We start from the raw sequence: 15,257 nt of genomic DNA, 5'->3' as shown, positions 1-15,257 counted from the left end.
TATCCAACACCAAAATACAACAGAACACAGTCATTCACAAAATTCAAATTTCAACAAGACAAATTAGGTCAACCAAGTTTATTTTACCTCGAGTGGATCGTGTGCAGGAAAAGATGGGACACATATTTAAACAGAATACTCTGTGACATAATTCATTTTAATACAGACACACAGAATATTTCCTTATTAATGGCAAATTTGACAAACCAACAATGCATGAAGCCAAATGGGAAACATTGAAAATCAGAATTTTGTACCCAAAAATGATTTAAAGAGAAAGAACAAAGATGGACATCACAGGATGAGAAAGTCTCATCATGCCAACATACACACATGCATCCGTACTAATCCTGATGAAGACACAATAATTCTGAAACACAGCTCCATTTGTACATGGTCATTGAGGAAAACGCAGAATCAATGTTAAACCAAGTGGTTTCTTTAAAAACACAAACACATTTAGTTTTAAACCAGCAGTCCATATTAAATACACCAAAACCAGGAAGAACGTATATATATATGCATATAAAACTAACTGTATGAAACAATTGTTTAAAATAATAAAAAATAACAGGTGTAATAAAAAAAACAAAAAAAAGGCAATCAACTCAAACAAGGAGTGAGTACTGGCTGGTTTCCTGAGTAATTTAGTTGTACTGTAATACCAAGTGTTGTAAAAATAAAATCATAATTGTAAAAAAGGGCAAACAGAACAAAAAGATGAACAACTATAAACGCAAATCTATTTCATACCATTGTACTAGCAACCTACACCATGCTTGTTTGCCGTACTTAACGTTTACTCGCAGTGCATGTGAAACACTTTACATTTGACTAAAGGTTCTCTGCCGTCAGTCTTATTGAGAACAGCTGATTGTCGAAATCTGCGGTGTATTGCTGAGGTCTTCTGGACTTACAGGTAAATAATTTGTCTTTCTAGGAGTAGTTCTGAAACAGAAACAAACCTAAATACTTGTTAAATACCCGATATCGAATTTAATCTCACGGCTGGCAGTCAAACCTTCTCATACATACAAAACATTTGTTATATTCATGAAATTGTATTATTATTTGCGTTTACCTAAATGTAACTTGTGGGACAGGCGCAAAAGCATTCTCTCAACTCCTCACCGGAGTAAAATGAATGCGACCAAAAGAATGCCCGTGCACATGTGAAAACTACATCAAACTACATCCACTTTACATCGTGGAAATGAAGGCAATATTGCACAATATAGCATAGTTAAACATGTTGCTGAAAGAAATGTACACGTCTTAAACTGTTCCTACGCTTTTCAACCCAGTCACTGTACTATTGCTCCTGTCTAAGTATTCTTTGCAGTTAGGTTTATTAAAACATAAACTGATGACTTTGTTCTCTGGGTAAACACAAGAACGCCTGTTAGGAGTTGTGCTGTGTCAGTGCATTGATCTAGAATTATGTATTTTTAGCATGGTGCTGCTTACTGTGGCAAAACACAAGTGCAGAAAAGTCACTCTCAGGCAAACAGTTTCACACTTTTCTCTATAATTGAACACACATTGAAATCAGAGGAATAAATGACAATTAGATGACCAGACCTGGAAAAAGTACAGAGGCCCATTAGCACCAAAAAAATATCTCCCACAATTATGAGTAAAAAGAGAAACTAAGACATTTACACTGCCGTGTGCATGAACCCAGGACCTGCTTGCTGTTATAAAACAAAATATATTTTGACATTTTGACTTTGTGATGAAAAAAGAGGAATGTGTTTCCATAAGAGGAGAGTATATCTGGCACAGAAAAAGAACAAACCTTTGCACAATAAACGTCAACCAACGTTTTCCAAAAATCTAACTCCAACGTCTACATTTCTACATCACTTTGACAAATAGAGTGGAAAATGTACTGGATCAGTAAAAATCAGAACGATAATGCCCTTCTGACTCTATGGCAGGAGAGATAAAGAGTTAGCAGTCACTGTGACGAGGTGAGGCAACAGAAAACAACGTCATTAATCACTGTTAACACACCATATGGATCTTTTATTGGCCCTCGTTGGTTACTGGTGTCAGGTATGTGAGGAGTCCACTGGAAGTTATGAATGAAACATTTAAAGCAAAACATAAAAAACAAAGCTGCAGAGACAAGTATCTGCATCCAAAAACTCCACAACACTTTTGTTGTTTTTGTATAACAGAAATGATACATAACACAGGAGTGAATCAAAGCTAAGGCAACCGATCTGACAGCCATGGCTCTTTAAAAAAAATAAAAATCTCTCTTTGCCGATGAGAGAATAATTTGTAGGAATTACAATTTGCCCGTATACATTAAGTGGAATGTAGCTAGTTTTTCACGACGATGACGCTTCAGAAATGTTGGACATAATTGCATTGTTCTTTGTCTTAGAAAAAACATATCCACATTGACCTCACCTTAATGACTCCAATACAGGAAGTGGAATAGATTACGCTCAAAGATGGCCGTCATCTCATGCACAGTTGAGCATCTACACTGAACATTGCACCACATTTTGACTAATGCAGTTCAGCATGACTTAAACAGAAACATTACTAACACGCTGAGGCCAGGTGAGAATAAAGCAATGTAGTGTTTGAGGTTAGCGTTTGTTTCAAACATATCACTGACGATCCATTTCAATGTCACGATTGTGTTATCCCGTATGAACTTCAATTCAATGCTTTTAATGCCGACGTGACTCACCTCATGCAAAACCTCATTTGATTTGTGCAACTCATTACATACAAACAATGTGAACGCAGCATGACATTGACACAGATGTTGCTAAATTCCCACTGAATAGTGTACTGGCAGTAATGGTTGGGTATCTGCTTGCCGATAACACGCTCCACTAACTTCATTGTATGGGGGGAATATTGTGGAATAATAGTCCAGCGGGTAGCATTCAGTAGAATGATTGCTTCTCCCAGCACTCAGTCAAACACACTACACATCGTTCCCCAGGAAGATCAACCCTCCACTCTCTAGCCCAACACCACACGTTGTACCGCTACACTCAGAACCAATGAGAACTCATCAGTCTCCTCTCAAACACACGGATCTCAGATTACATTACCTTTCTTGACATGACTCATCGTTTGATTTGTGGTTTTTATGTCGTATGTTCATCATTTTCAGATTCATTTCAAAATAAGCACAAATGAAGGTATTTGAAGGCCCGAAAAACAATAGTTATAAAAGGCATGGACTACAATTATTATGACTAAAACTTATAGGGTTGCTGACTTGACTGTTTGCGTGTGATTGGCATCATAATCATAATACATATCAATATCATATTTTGTGATCTTATCAGATGACTCGTCAATTATTGTGAGTGAGCATCTGCATCATTAATAGTATTATAAAAAACAAGAGTTACAGCCTGTAGCCCGTAATGATTTATGATTAATCACGTTGCAGGTTATGAGGCAGAGGTCTTAGTTTTACAAATGAGAGAGCAAGCTGATCACAACAATACTGGACAGATTATTTCAAAAATGTATTCTATCTTGATTAGACAAGAAAGTGTGTGTACAGCTACTGAGAAGCACAACATGAAACCCCCACGCGGCTGATGACAATGGCACTGCTACATTATTGCTAAAAGAAAAAAAAAGCATCATTACTGGGTTGCACTGGAAAGGCCTGAGGAGTTGTTTGCAAAAGAAGGGACAACAGACTGCACAGTTATGAATTAAGAGAACGACCAGAAGCTGTCAGTAATTAAATTGTGCCCAACTGGCACTGGTTCTCGATACCCAACCTTACTGGCAGTACACTGCAGCGGGACTACCGCCCGCTTCAACAAGCCCCGTGGGAGAGTAGAGGACGTTCCTCCTGTGCCAGGGCGCTGTTGGTCAGCATCTGTTTTCACTCGGGGCCACAGACATCTTCAAGGCTGTTCCTTGTCCGTTTTCCACAACTGGTCCTTGACCTCCGAGGGCAGGGTGTTGAAGAGGTCCTCCTCCACCACGAGGCCGGTCCTCTTTAGCTGTCGGCACTCGCCCAGCTCCACGGGCAGACACTCCAGACGGTTCCCTCTCAGCTCTAGCTGTGTAAGCCCGGTCAGCTCTCCAAACCGCGATGGCAGAGACTGCAGGCAGTTGTTGCCCAAGTTCAAAGTGCGGAGCTTCTTGCACTGGAACAGCTCGTTGGGCAGACTCTCAATCTATGTGTCGAGATGGGGAGGGTGTTAGATGATGGGAGAGAAACACAGCGGTGTTAGAATTTGTAACTTCAATTGTTGCAAACAAACCATGACGGACTTTAAAACCAGTACTCCAGTAAACCAAAACATAACCAAAGTACTCACCCTGTTGGCTGTAACTGCCAGATACTGAAGATTCTGGAGGAAGCCAATGTCCGTAGGGATACAGGTCAGGTTGTTATGGCTGAGATCCAGGAAGCGCAGCTTGCGGCAATAGAACAACTGGCCGGGCATCTTCTCGATCTTGTTTCTGTTCAGGTACAGTTTCTCCAGGTTGGTCAGTGTGCCAATCTGGATGGGAATATAGGCGATCTGGTTGTACCAGAGCTTAAGGCAGACCAGGCGATGAAGGTGCTGGAAGCTGATGATCTCCTCGATGGTCTTCAGGTTGTTGTCCTTCAGGTCGATCTCCTGCAAGTTGTGCAAGCTGAAGATGGAGTGCGGTATGCGTTCTAGATCACAGCGAATGAGCTCCAGCTCAGTCAGGTTCACCATCTTCTTCAGGCTGTTGAGCACCATCAGCTTGGTGCCTTCGTTGTTGACGGAGAGCTTCTGGAGGTGCATGCCCACATCGGTCACCACCTGAGGTAGCTTGGTGAGATTGCTCTTCAGACGAAGAACTTTGAGCCTCTTGAGCTCCCGGAGCCCATCGATGACAATGTAGCGGTTGTTCTCCGCACTGAGGTTCCCGGTCAGATGAAGCTCACTCAGATTCTTCAGACTGTAGATCCATAAGGGAATCTCTTTGATGTCCGTGAACTTGATGTGCAGAGACTTCAGGTTCTCGCGCAAAAAAGCCAACGCGGGAGCTTCGATTTTGGCCGGCGTGTGGTAAAGCCACATCTCTCGCAGGTTGACCAGCTGGGCGATGATCGGCGGGATGGTGATATCCGGAATGAGCTCCAGTTTCAGAACCTCCAGCTCCATCAGGTCAAATACTGTGTCCGGAATGCCACTCAGCATGAAAAGGTGCAACTCCAACTTCTCCTGAGAGTTCTTGGTAATCCTCTGCCGGAGCTTGTCCAGTGTCCACTCATTGTTGAGGTTGAGCTGCCTCAGCTTATTTTCGCTGACCTCCGAGAGGAACACGGCGAAGCGTTTGGAGTACAGAGGGTCGTACTGATCTATCATGTGCATCATGAACGCAAAGTCATTCTTCACGTCGGGGATGTCACTGTAGCTGCTCTCCTCCCGTATCGACTCGAAGGAGTACTTCTTTAGAGAGCGCCGAAGCATCCAGCAAAGCGTGTACATGCAGATCAAACCATACACCATTACTAAGCTAATGTAGAAACAGGCTAAGATTTTAAAAAGGGTAGCCAGCGGGTGAGCACAGCGGTACACGCTGTAACCCGTCAGGCTCTCTATATTCACCGAACAGTCGACGCTGAATTTAATATCGTGCACGTAATACCCTGTGTAGCAGATTATGAAAATAAACTTGATGACTTTGATAATAGTCTGACGGACGTACAGCCTGTACACAATGTCTCCTTCTTCGACGTGTATGCGGAACTTCTTGACTTTTTCAAACAGGGCTTTGGCCTGCTCGCCCTCTTTCTTGTCCAACACCCCCGTTTCTGTTCTATCTACGATGCCCTGCTCGAAGCGCGTCTTTGTCCTTTGGAGCATCGGAACACTCGCTTCAACATCCTCACTGATAACGGACGCCTTGTGGTCCATTGAGCCGTTCATCTTCATTGGTTTCGGGTCGCTCTCTTCAACCACCGTCTCAGACAGTGCCCTAGTTGTCCACGGGGAGTCGAAGCATTTCAGCAGGATGGATACAAAGTGCTCTAGTTTGGAACTTGTCCGTGGGAACTTAAACCAGAAGTTGCTGCAGGCTAGGAAAATGAGGGTGTGAAGTAATACTAGGTAAGGAAAATATTTGGCAAACCAGTGCAATCTATTCTCATAGCACACAGCATCCACGTAGTTGTACTGGTGGCGGTCCAGATCATACTGGATCCCTTTGGGCTCCGCGAACAACGACGCGCCGAGGGTGGAATTGAAGTTCTTCTGGCAGGTGTCGTTGACCACCCATTTGCAGGGCAGGCAGATCATCTTGTCCTGAGTGACCTGCAGTGTGCCCCCAAACACAGAGATCATAAGCATAACGATGGAGATGTAGTCGGTGAACACGTCCCACCATGGTTTCAGGATGCGGTAGGCCGGCTGTGTGTCCACAAAGTACCGCAGCTCAGTGATGGGGATCATGGTTTATCTGTGGGGACCAAAGAGAGAGGACAACATGTTGATAAAGGACCACAGTGACATTGTGAATTATAGAGCCTTGTTAAACATCGACACACTACAGACATCCTTCAAAATGAAAGAGACAAATTTAAATGCCTGAACAGCCTTCACCTGAACCACAATACGAAACCCAAAAATCAATACTACACTGCTAACAAAAAAGGTCACCAGACAGTTTCAGTGGATAATTGCTGCAAGGAGTAATAAAATAGAGAGTCACACTTGCTGTGACAAAGAATTGCCTGATTGACTTTACTGTGTTATTGACTGAACTATTATTACACAGACACGATTAATCTCATTTCCGAAAAGGGTGTGTCCTACTGGACATGGCATTTTAAATGTGGCCAAATTGATAAAATAGAAGTCGATTTGATCCCTTTCGGACTTATTAAATGGGTTGTCTACATGAAGAAAAATAACAAATATCACACTGGTATGCAAGCCATGCATATAATAAATCAGTAAAAATAAAAAACAGAACAATCCTTTCAGATTGGCTTCATCAAGAAAAACCTCTGTCTGATTTTTATCAGGGAGGGCACCCTAATTAGCAGGGATGCAGAGAGCCCACCTGTTCTTTTCTGATGCTGATTACGACACCTAAACTAAGTGATTCAAACTGTGTAAAGTACTCCGATACTTAGTGTTTATTTAATTAGGAGAAGCTGAAATAAGCCTGTGACATTATTAAAAGACAATACGCACCCTAGACACAACCTGTTCACCCTGCTGCCATCTGGGAAGAGATTCAAGTATAGGCTGCCGAACAACCACACAATAAAACCAGTTTTTTATCTCTGTGAGACTCCTGAATTCACCCTCCACACTACAAACATATTGTTATTTTTCCTATGTAGCAAATTGGAACTACAATCTAAATTTCGTTGTGCAACCCTGTCGTACAATGACAAATAAAAACCTTATATTGCATAGATGAACTACTACTAACTATGATTAGAGGTTGGCATAATAATCATATTTCCATGTGCCAAAACTGCTCAAAACACACTTGGAAATGGTTCTACTTACAAATCCGAAACGTGAGGCGCAATAACTCCATACAGAAGCAGTGAAGAGCGAACCAGGACTACTCCTTTGCTGCTGTGGCACATCAGAGCAAGATAAAGCAAATCAACCTTTCAGCCCTGTGTGAGTGTGACACACCCAGCGTGTCAACTTGAGAAGTCACTCTTCTAAAAGATGAGGTTCCGTTTTGGCTCGTTTAACCCAAACAACATGACCGCCAGAGGAGCCACCTTGCTCTCTATTCTTAGCCGTTTCCGTTAATAATACCCAGAGTATTGTCTGCGGGGGCCTTGAGAAGCACCTCCCTCGACCTTCAGGACCAGATCCTGTTTACCTTGTAGAAACTGCTGTCTCCAACCAGTGTCTCTCTGGAATACTCCACCGTGACCTTTTGCACTCCTGTCAACCCCTAAAGCACACACACACCACACACCTACAAATACACGCCGTGGATCGGGACATGGCATTCATCAGAGCTTGTCCTTTGTTAGGAAACTGTAAAGACGAGGACTGAAGACGCCAAGTCTGATCCTTGACCAAATGACCATATTTACACTGGCCCGAGATCAGAGAAACTTCTGCATACATAACCATTCAAGGGATGTGGCCTGGTAAGAGCAGATGATGATGATGATGTTGCAGCACAACAACAAGCACACTCAGTAAATGAAGTACTCACCGGTTTGGAGTTATCTGGGTTCCAGTGCTTGATGAAGACCCTGGTGGACAAGCCACTCTGTGTGTAACCATAACTCTTCATCGACCATTGCCTTTGTCATCGCCATAGGGTTGAACAGAAGACATGAACAAGAAAAAAGGGGAGATGTTAATGAGGTTCCAGCTCAGCGTTAACGCCTGCATGCATATACCAGCTAACTGATCCAAGTTATGTTTAAACACTAATATCTTTACGATAACAGGTCTGTAGCTTTACGGGCTCTTCATAACGATGGTGTAACATATCGTGGAAGTCATGACCGTGTTGTCAAATAACGTTACATAAAACGTAAGGCTACCAGCTGGCTAACTTTACAGCCGGTTACGTTAGCATGTGATGTCTTTGTTATCTAGCTAGGTCAGTTAGCTGAGCAAGCACTTCTTAACAGGAAGTTAAAGCCCACTGTTTCATTTCCATAAATTACATTAAATGATGCGAAAGACTATCTTTGGGGGAAGCACTCTGGTATCTGACAACAAGCTAATTATAAGCAGTGACCGCAAAAAAATACAATTGCTGCTGTTAAAATACATTAGCAAACTAAGATAGGCTGCTGTTAGCTAGTGAGCTAACATAGCAACATGCTGACCATTGGAAGTTTACATCCTCTCAAAACGCTGTGGTTGATATGACAGTGATACATTTCCAACATGTATTAAAGACACTATGATGTTCAACTTACTACGTTTGGTGTGATACAATAAAATCCAACGCTACTTTAATATAAATAGTTTACTAAATAAGTGCGTTGGCTGTTGCGAGCAGCTCCGCTTGCTAGCTGTTGTTTTTTCCCAGCACATCGGAGACGAGCCCCCGCTGTACCGCCATGACGAGGGGTGGCAGTGTGGTGCTGTGAACACGCGTAGAAGAAGAACGCACTTCCTCTTATTCTGGAAGAGAGAAATTAAACGTTTTGACAGCAAGGAAAATATCTTGTGTTTGCATTGGGACTGCATTACAGCCCCAAGTAGTGTATTTGAATTTTTTGAAAATGTTGCCACTGAACACTTTGCGGATTTTGTGCACATCACGGGCTTCACTGCACCACAGCTGGCTTATGAGGAAGCGACAGTCTGTTTATCAAACTGTTACATGTGCAGCACATTGCATGTCCACCAGCTTCTCCAAGAAGGAGACATGGCACAGCAACATGGACCTCAACGCACTGGGAAAGGACTTACAGCGTATTTACTCTACTTATCCAGCCAGTTCAATCAGGAGTTACTGCACAGGTGAAGTCAAACTGAACTGCTGGAATTGCAAACAGCCTCTTGATACAACTCCTGCATTCTTCTGCATGTCATGTAAAGTCATTCAGCCCCCGGAAGAAGATGCATCCTACTTTACAATTATGGATTGGTACGTATCATATCCTATTCATAATTTCTCACTGTCATCTATCTATGACCGTTTTATTCATAAAGTGTGAGCAACAACATATGTCACCATGTGTTTGCCTCTTTGCAGTGACTTCACATTCACACTGGACACACAAAAGCTGCAGAAAAGATACTTGCAGCTCCAGCGGTCGCTACATCCAGACAACTTCAACCAGAGATCTGTGGTAGGCAGGGGGATGTGAGGGGAGCCTGACTGTAGATCAGTTCAGTAACATGGGTTCATGGGGCAGCTGAGGCTGCCCTATCTTTTCGTACAAGTGTGACACTGGAATTTGGGTTTTGACACTTTCTCCCTATTAGGCCACATAACATTGATATTTGTTTGTGATTTGGTCTGGGAAAAGTTGAAGATGTGCTTCTTAAAGGCCATTGACAAATTCCGGCCATCGTAAGGCAGCTTTCCCTATATTTTGCTACCAGGCATTTAAGTTCAAGGAATCAAAAAAATGAAACCACTGATGCATGAAAGCATTGCTTTAAGACAGAAAGGAGGACAACTTGCAAATACATATAGTAGAAATACCAGGTTGGTACCTGGTTTACCAAAACTCTCAGAAAGAGAACAAGTAAAAGAATAGAATAGAAAGTACTTTTATTTTCTACTTTTTGAGTGCAAAAAGGCAAACATTTGCAAAATCTGGTATGAACAAAGGTGCATTATATCTCATCCACACAGGACACATTTACGAAGAACAAAGTTATTAATATGTTATATATTATACTAATAGGAGCACCAGATGATGGGGACGGAATCGAGGTTAAATAAATCGATTAAAAAATGCTTTGTGCTGTAGCAAGCTGGCTTCAATAAGTGGCTGTCCTTACTGATGAAGATGTTTCATGGCAACAGCGAACAATTTCCTTGCGATGTGTTTCTTTGCACATGGGACTCTGTTGGCCTGAAGGCAGGGATTTCTCCAGCATCACTTTTTGATTTAAAAAAACAATCTATTTTGTGTCACTACATCCGAGGGAACGGTAGCTAGCTAACAGTGACAAAACAGTGTGATGTGTCATGTTTTTTATTGATGTGAATTCTTAAGCACAGTTATATATATATATATATATATATATATATATATATATATATATATATATATATATATATATATATATATATATATATATATATATATATATATATATATATATATATATATATATATATATATATATATATATATATATGACCAAATTCAAGGACGACATCCATTTCAATGATAAAGAATAAAGTATGATCAAAGATACAATTACTTTTAAAAACACGAGAAAGCATACAAGTAAAGTAAATGTTAAGTAAGAGAAAGTTCGTCGAAAGAAGTAAAAAAGGACCTTTATTTTAGAGATATTATCTTGTTTATTAAAGGCCAGAAAATAATAAAGAATGCCTGTTCTACTACCCAGCATCCACTGATTTCCACTTCAAAGATCAGTTACAAGTAATGTGAAAACTGGTCTCTGACGTCTTGAATTTGACAAGTGGGATAAAATTACCCCGATTATGTCACAGTGATGTCATCAGGGTTGTTTCAGCTTTGGTTATGAGACTACAGATTTCTAACAGAACGCCTGTGTTACAAACTAGGAAGTGTAGTTTAAAGACATGACTCTTCATTTGGGAGGATCTAAGGAAAGGCGCTATCAAGTTGCTTCATGGGAAATATAGAATGAAGTGTTTTGGCCACTTGACCCATAAAAGTAAGGGTATCTCAGCCTCTGCTGCTTGGAGTAAGAAACAACCGGCACACAGCAAACTCATGGCGACGCTTTATACTGGTAGACACTCAAGAGAAAAGACAGGAAAGAGGTTGCATCTTGGTGGATGGAGCAATCACTCACTGCCGTTTATCAAATAAAAAATTCCCTTCCTCTTCACTCTTGATTTGTCACTTCTTTCAGGCGGACAAGCGTACCTTCCCTACATCAGAATATTGTGAGGAAAAAAAGCACTAACTAGGTTACATTCAGCCCAAAGCACAGTTTTACATAAAAACCTCGATGGGTGCAGCTATTCATTTCTTTCACAGAAAGGAAAACAATTCAAATGCAGCCGAGTAGTTTAAAGTTGAAGGTCTTTGTAGGTTATTTTATGAAGTAGTAAACAGACTTGTTACCCCCTCGTGGATCATTAATAAAAATGTCTGGCAGTTTGGCAATTTCATGCGTACTAAGGAGGGGAGGAGGGGTGTTGCCTCGCATGTAATTTATTTTGTACACCCAGGTGCAAAAGCACAATGTTGTCGTGGCATGATATGAAAGCTCCTATTCAGCAGCATGCGAGAGAGGCGGGGTAGCCCAAATGGTTTCTTCACCAAACGACCTGTCCAATATTGTACCGACTCAGTTTTATTTACCGGCACCTCTGGCCATTTTTTCTTAATTAGCCATCTTCCCGCCTCAGGGGTCTTCATCATGTATAGAAAACTCATTACTTCTACAAGGCTACAAGGCAGCCACCTACTGCACCGGTTGTTATTAGAGAAACAGCTCCACACGACGGGCCCATGGGCCCAGAGCTCGAGACTATTGATTTTCACAAGAGCTGACAGACCTGATAGCTGCAAACTGTACTCAGATCTGCCAACCATTTCCAAGATATTTTCCTCCCCGTCTTGTTTCCACACGTCTGTCGTGTCAAACTTCCACCTGGATCCCTCGAAGGGTCCCAAACTGCTCGACTACAAAAGAGGAGCTGTATGTCATACATCTTATTGTCAGTATCACTGAGGATTTGGTGTTTGAAAAGATGACAGTGGTATAGATTAGGACGACAGGGTGTAAAACAGCTCAGATATAATTCCAATTTGTGACAGTTTGGTGTGTAACTCTGGATAATGTAAGATTCACAATAAACACACAGTTCCTTTCCTTTGTAATGAATGAATGTGGACTGAATATCATTAGAAGCAAACATAACAGATTCCTCTTTTGCAGAAGGAACAGGAGTATTCAGAAAGCTACTCGGCTCTCGTGAACAAAGCATACCAGACTCTGCTTAAGCCTTTGAGTCGTGGTCTTTATATGGTGAGTTTGAAATCTCTGACTTCTCTTCTAATGAATAGTTTATTTTCATAACTGAAAGCTCTGTCTGTCTGATGGCTTGTTCTAGGGAACCATCTCCACCATCTGTCACTCAAAAGTAGTAACATGCATTTAAAAAAAGCTGCAGTTGAGTTTCATGAACGTCCATCCTATATTTCAGCTGGAGCTGGAGGGGGTGCGTACAGACGAGGGCACCGACTCCGGGGCTGACTCGGGGTTCCTAATGCAGCTGATGGAGATCAATGAAGCTCTTGATGAAGCACGGACTCCAGAGGACGCCAATAAGATCGGCCAAGACACAAAAGGTAAATGGATTCGCCCGTTTTATTCATTGAGTGAAAGTCTGGTGGATCGATTTGAGCCGAGCGTTGATCGTGAATTAGAACAGGTGGGAGAGAAGATATACCTGGATAATTGACGCTGACACTTCAGATATGTAGCTATTTCATATTTCAGACTAGTTTTACCTCCATGCCTCAAAAAGTAATTTGAAATTAAACTATACAATAAACAAAAATCCCTATTTTGGCTGCTCACTGGGCTGAGACACTTTATTCTAAGGGTTGAAGTTGTAATCTTTTAAGATTTCAGTTCTGGTCCATTTGGTGACATCTGTAATCACCATGGTAACAGCAAGTGTTGTTCGATACTACTCCGAGAACAATGGATGCATCTGTTCACAGTGCAACTGAAAAAACCCATGTTGTAATGCATGCCAGGGCTGCACGACATGTGGAAAACATGCGATAACGTTGCTGAATATTGCGGGAAAAAAAGAAAGTAAATCATTTCGATACTTATTTCTATATTTAATGAACATTGAACTGAACACAAAAGGCACCAAGAAAAAAAGTTACATGTTTAGGTGGCATTTTCTACTGGTCCCTGAGTGCAATATCACAGACGTTTGCAATGTTTTTATCGAAGAAGTTGACGTCACGATAATGATAAAAAAAAAAAAACCGATATACTGTAGGTGCATGCGTAGGCAATATGAATCCAAGCCAGCAATGGCGGACTCCGCCACTCACGATGCAAACTACCACATAGAAAGATAATTAGAGAACCACTGAATGGCTAATTCATAACAAATGCGCCCATAGTATCAAATATGGGATATGATCGCCTACCGTCGATATGCAAGGCACAACAACGTTGACAGTTTGCGACCAATGAGTGATGCATACATGACACTACATGCTTTATGTCTGTCTACACGATCTGTTCAATTTCTGTCCCATTTTGTAAACTTAAATAATTCATTGTGTCGATGTGCTTTGTGTAACTTCACATCAAGCAGCTACTCTCAGGGGTGAGTGTGCTTATGGGCTTCTATAAACAGCACTGTATGTGCCATGTCCTGGTAACGCGTGCAGAACTGGAACTTGTCTCCTCACTTGCAGGGAAACTGGCAGTCTTGACGGAGGCGATAGACGCTGCCCTCCTTGAAGGTATTATAGTCAGACGTTGCATTGAAACATTCTCTAGTTCCTCCCACTCATTCCTTTGTTTGTCTTGAAATCTCTGCCGAAGCTTTCCTTCAAGTCACCGAGTGAGTCAGTGATTGAACTTCCTTGTGCACTCTTTCACTTTCTTTTTTTCTTTCATCAGGAGAGCTTCAAGCCGCCAAAGCCCTGCTTGCCCAAATGAAATACTATGCAAACATCGAAGAGAAAGTAAAGGAAAAACTTTCTGAATTCATGTAATTTCCCCCTTAGTGTCACTTTATTTAATATTTGTAGTTACTGTTAAAAACAATTGTTTGTACAGAAGCACGCAAATGTTTGTACATTTGTCTTGAGATTATATAAATCTATTGTTGAAGTTGAACAATAAAACTACTTGTAATACATCTTACAAAACTGAATTAATAGTGATTTGTACTTAATCTGCCATTTTTTTTTATCAATAATTGTACAGATACAAGGGTGTAATTTGATGCATGCAGTATCTCCCTTGAATTCCACTCATTTCACGAGCCTAATCATATCCACTTGTCCCCAATGTATCATTAAATATGCCAGAGATCTATAATTGGCACTGATTAAATGTGCTGCTCAGAGTGTTTATGATTATCCTGCCTATCAGTCCAGCAGGAACAGTTCCTCAGGGTGCCTTTAGGTGGAGACATAACACCTTGACAATCGTCACGCAGAGTTGAAGTACATGTTGTACAAACTGGATATGAAACCAGAACGAAGTCCTTTATTGGGGTAGACAACCTATTGAATTATTCATGGTGGCTTCGCATCGACGCTATGATCGTGGGAGACACCACTGAATGACGATGACTTGATGAGCCAAAGATCTGCGATCTGTGTAAAGTTCTAGCTTATAAATTGATGCACATTGACCCTGCACACCTATGCCTGCAGCACACCGATAGGTGCATCAGAATGTAAATGAATCCACCTTCTCTCTCATTTCAGTTTCTTTTTAAAAACAGATTTATAATCTGTAATTGCTTTGCAAATTGGAGCTCCAGTCACACGAAGGCTTTTGATCCGAGAAACCGATACAATCACGCTAAAAATAGTGAGGTCGTCACTTAATCTGATGGCAGAAAGGGAACGATCAGATCACATATCATATGAA

At 41.4% G+C, this 15,257-nt stretch overlaps 2 protein-coding genes across 2 annotated transcripts; one reads left to right on the top strand and one right to left on the bottom strand.

Annotated features, from left to right (window-relative positions):
• Nucleotides 1-95: 95 nt before the first annotated feature.
• On the bottom strand, nt 96-6,434 carry LOC306779250 (volume-regulated anion channel subunit LRRC8A; the record flags this gene model as incomplete). Its single annotated transcript, XM_079271092.1, has 2 exons — nt 96-4,178; nt 4,323-6,434. 2 exons carry the CDS (start codon nt 6,432-6,434, stop codon nt 3,903-3,905), a joined length of 2,388 nt encoding a protein of 795 aa, XP_079127218.1. The 3' UTR covers nt 96-3,902.
• Nucleotides 6,435-9,128: 2,694 nt separating this feature from the next.
• hscb (HscB mitochondrial iron-sulfur cluster cochaperone) lies at nt 9,129-14,433 on the top strand. The gene is made up of 6 exons (XM_079270923.1): nt 9,129-9,579; nt 9,688-9,784; nt 12,555-12,644; nt 12,823-12,967; nt 14,066-14,113; nt 14,274-14,433. Exons 1-6 carry the CDS (start codon nt 9,212-9,214, stop codon nt 14,366-14,368), a joined length of 843 nt encoding a protein of 280 aa, XP_079127049.1. The 5' UTR covers nt 9,129-9,211; the 3' UTR covers nt 14,369-14,433.
• Nucleotides 14,434-15,257: the final 824 nt, after the last annotated feature.

Source organism: Melanostigma gelatinosum, assembly GCF_949748355.1.
Source record: "Melanostigma gelatinosum genome assembly, chromosome: 6".
In the NCBI taxonomy this organism is placed as follows: domain Eukaryota; kingdom Metazoa; phylum Chordata; class Actinopteri; order Perciformes; family Zoarcidae; genus Melanostigma; species Melanostigma gelatinosum.
The sequence above is the reverse complement of the archived record's forward strand: the minus strand, read 5'-3'. Positions and strand labels throughout refer to the sequence as shown.

Excerpts from the sequence above, each read along its gene's own strand:
- hscb (XM_079270923.1), top strand. The coding sequence starts at position 9,212 with ATGTTGCCACTGAACACTTTGCGGATTTTGTGCACATCACGGGCTTCA. Across the intron at positions 9,785-12,554 it reads ACTTCAACCAGAGATCTGTG|AAGGAACAGGAGTATTCAGA; the intron begins GTAGGCAGGGGG and ends CCTCTTTTGCAG. Across the intron at positions 14,114-14,273 it reads AGACGCTGCCCTCCTTGAAG|GAGAGCTTCAAGCCGCCAAA; the intron begins GTATTATAGTCA and ends TTCTTTCATCAG.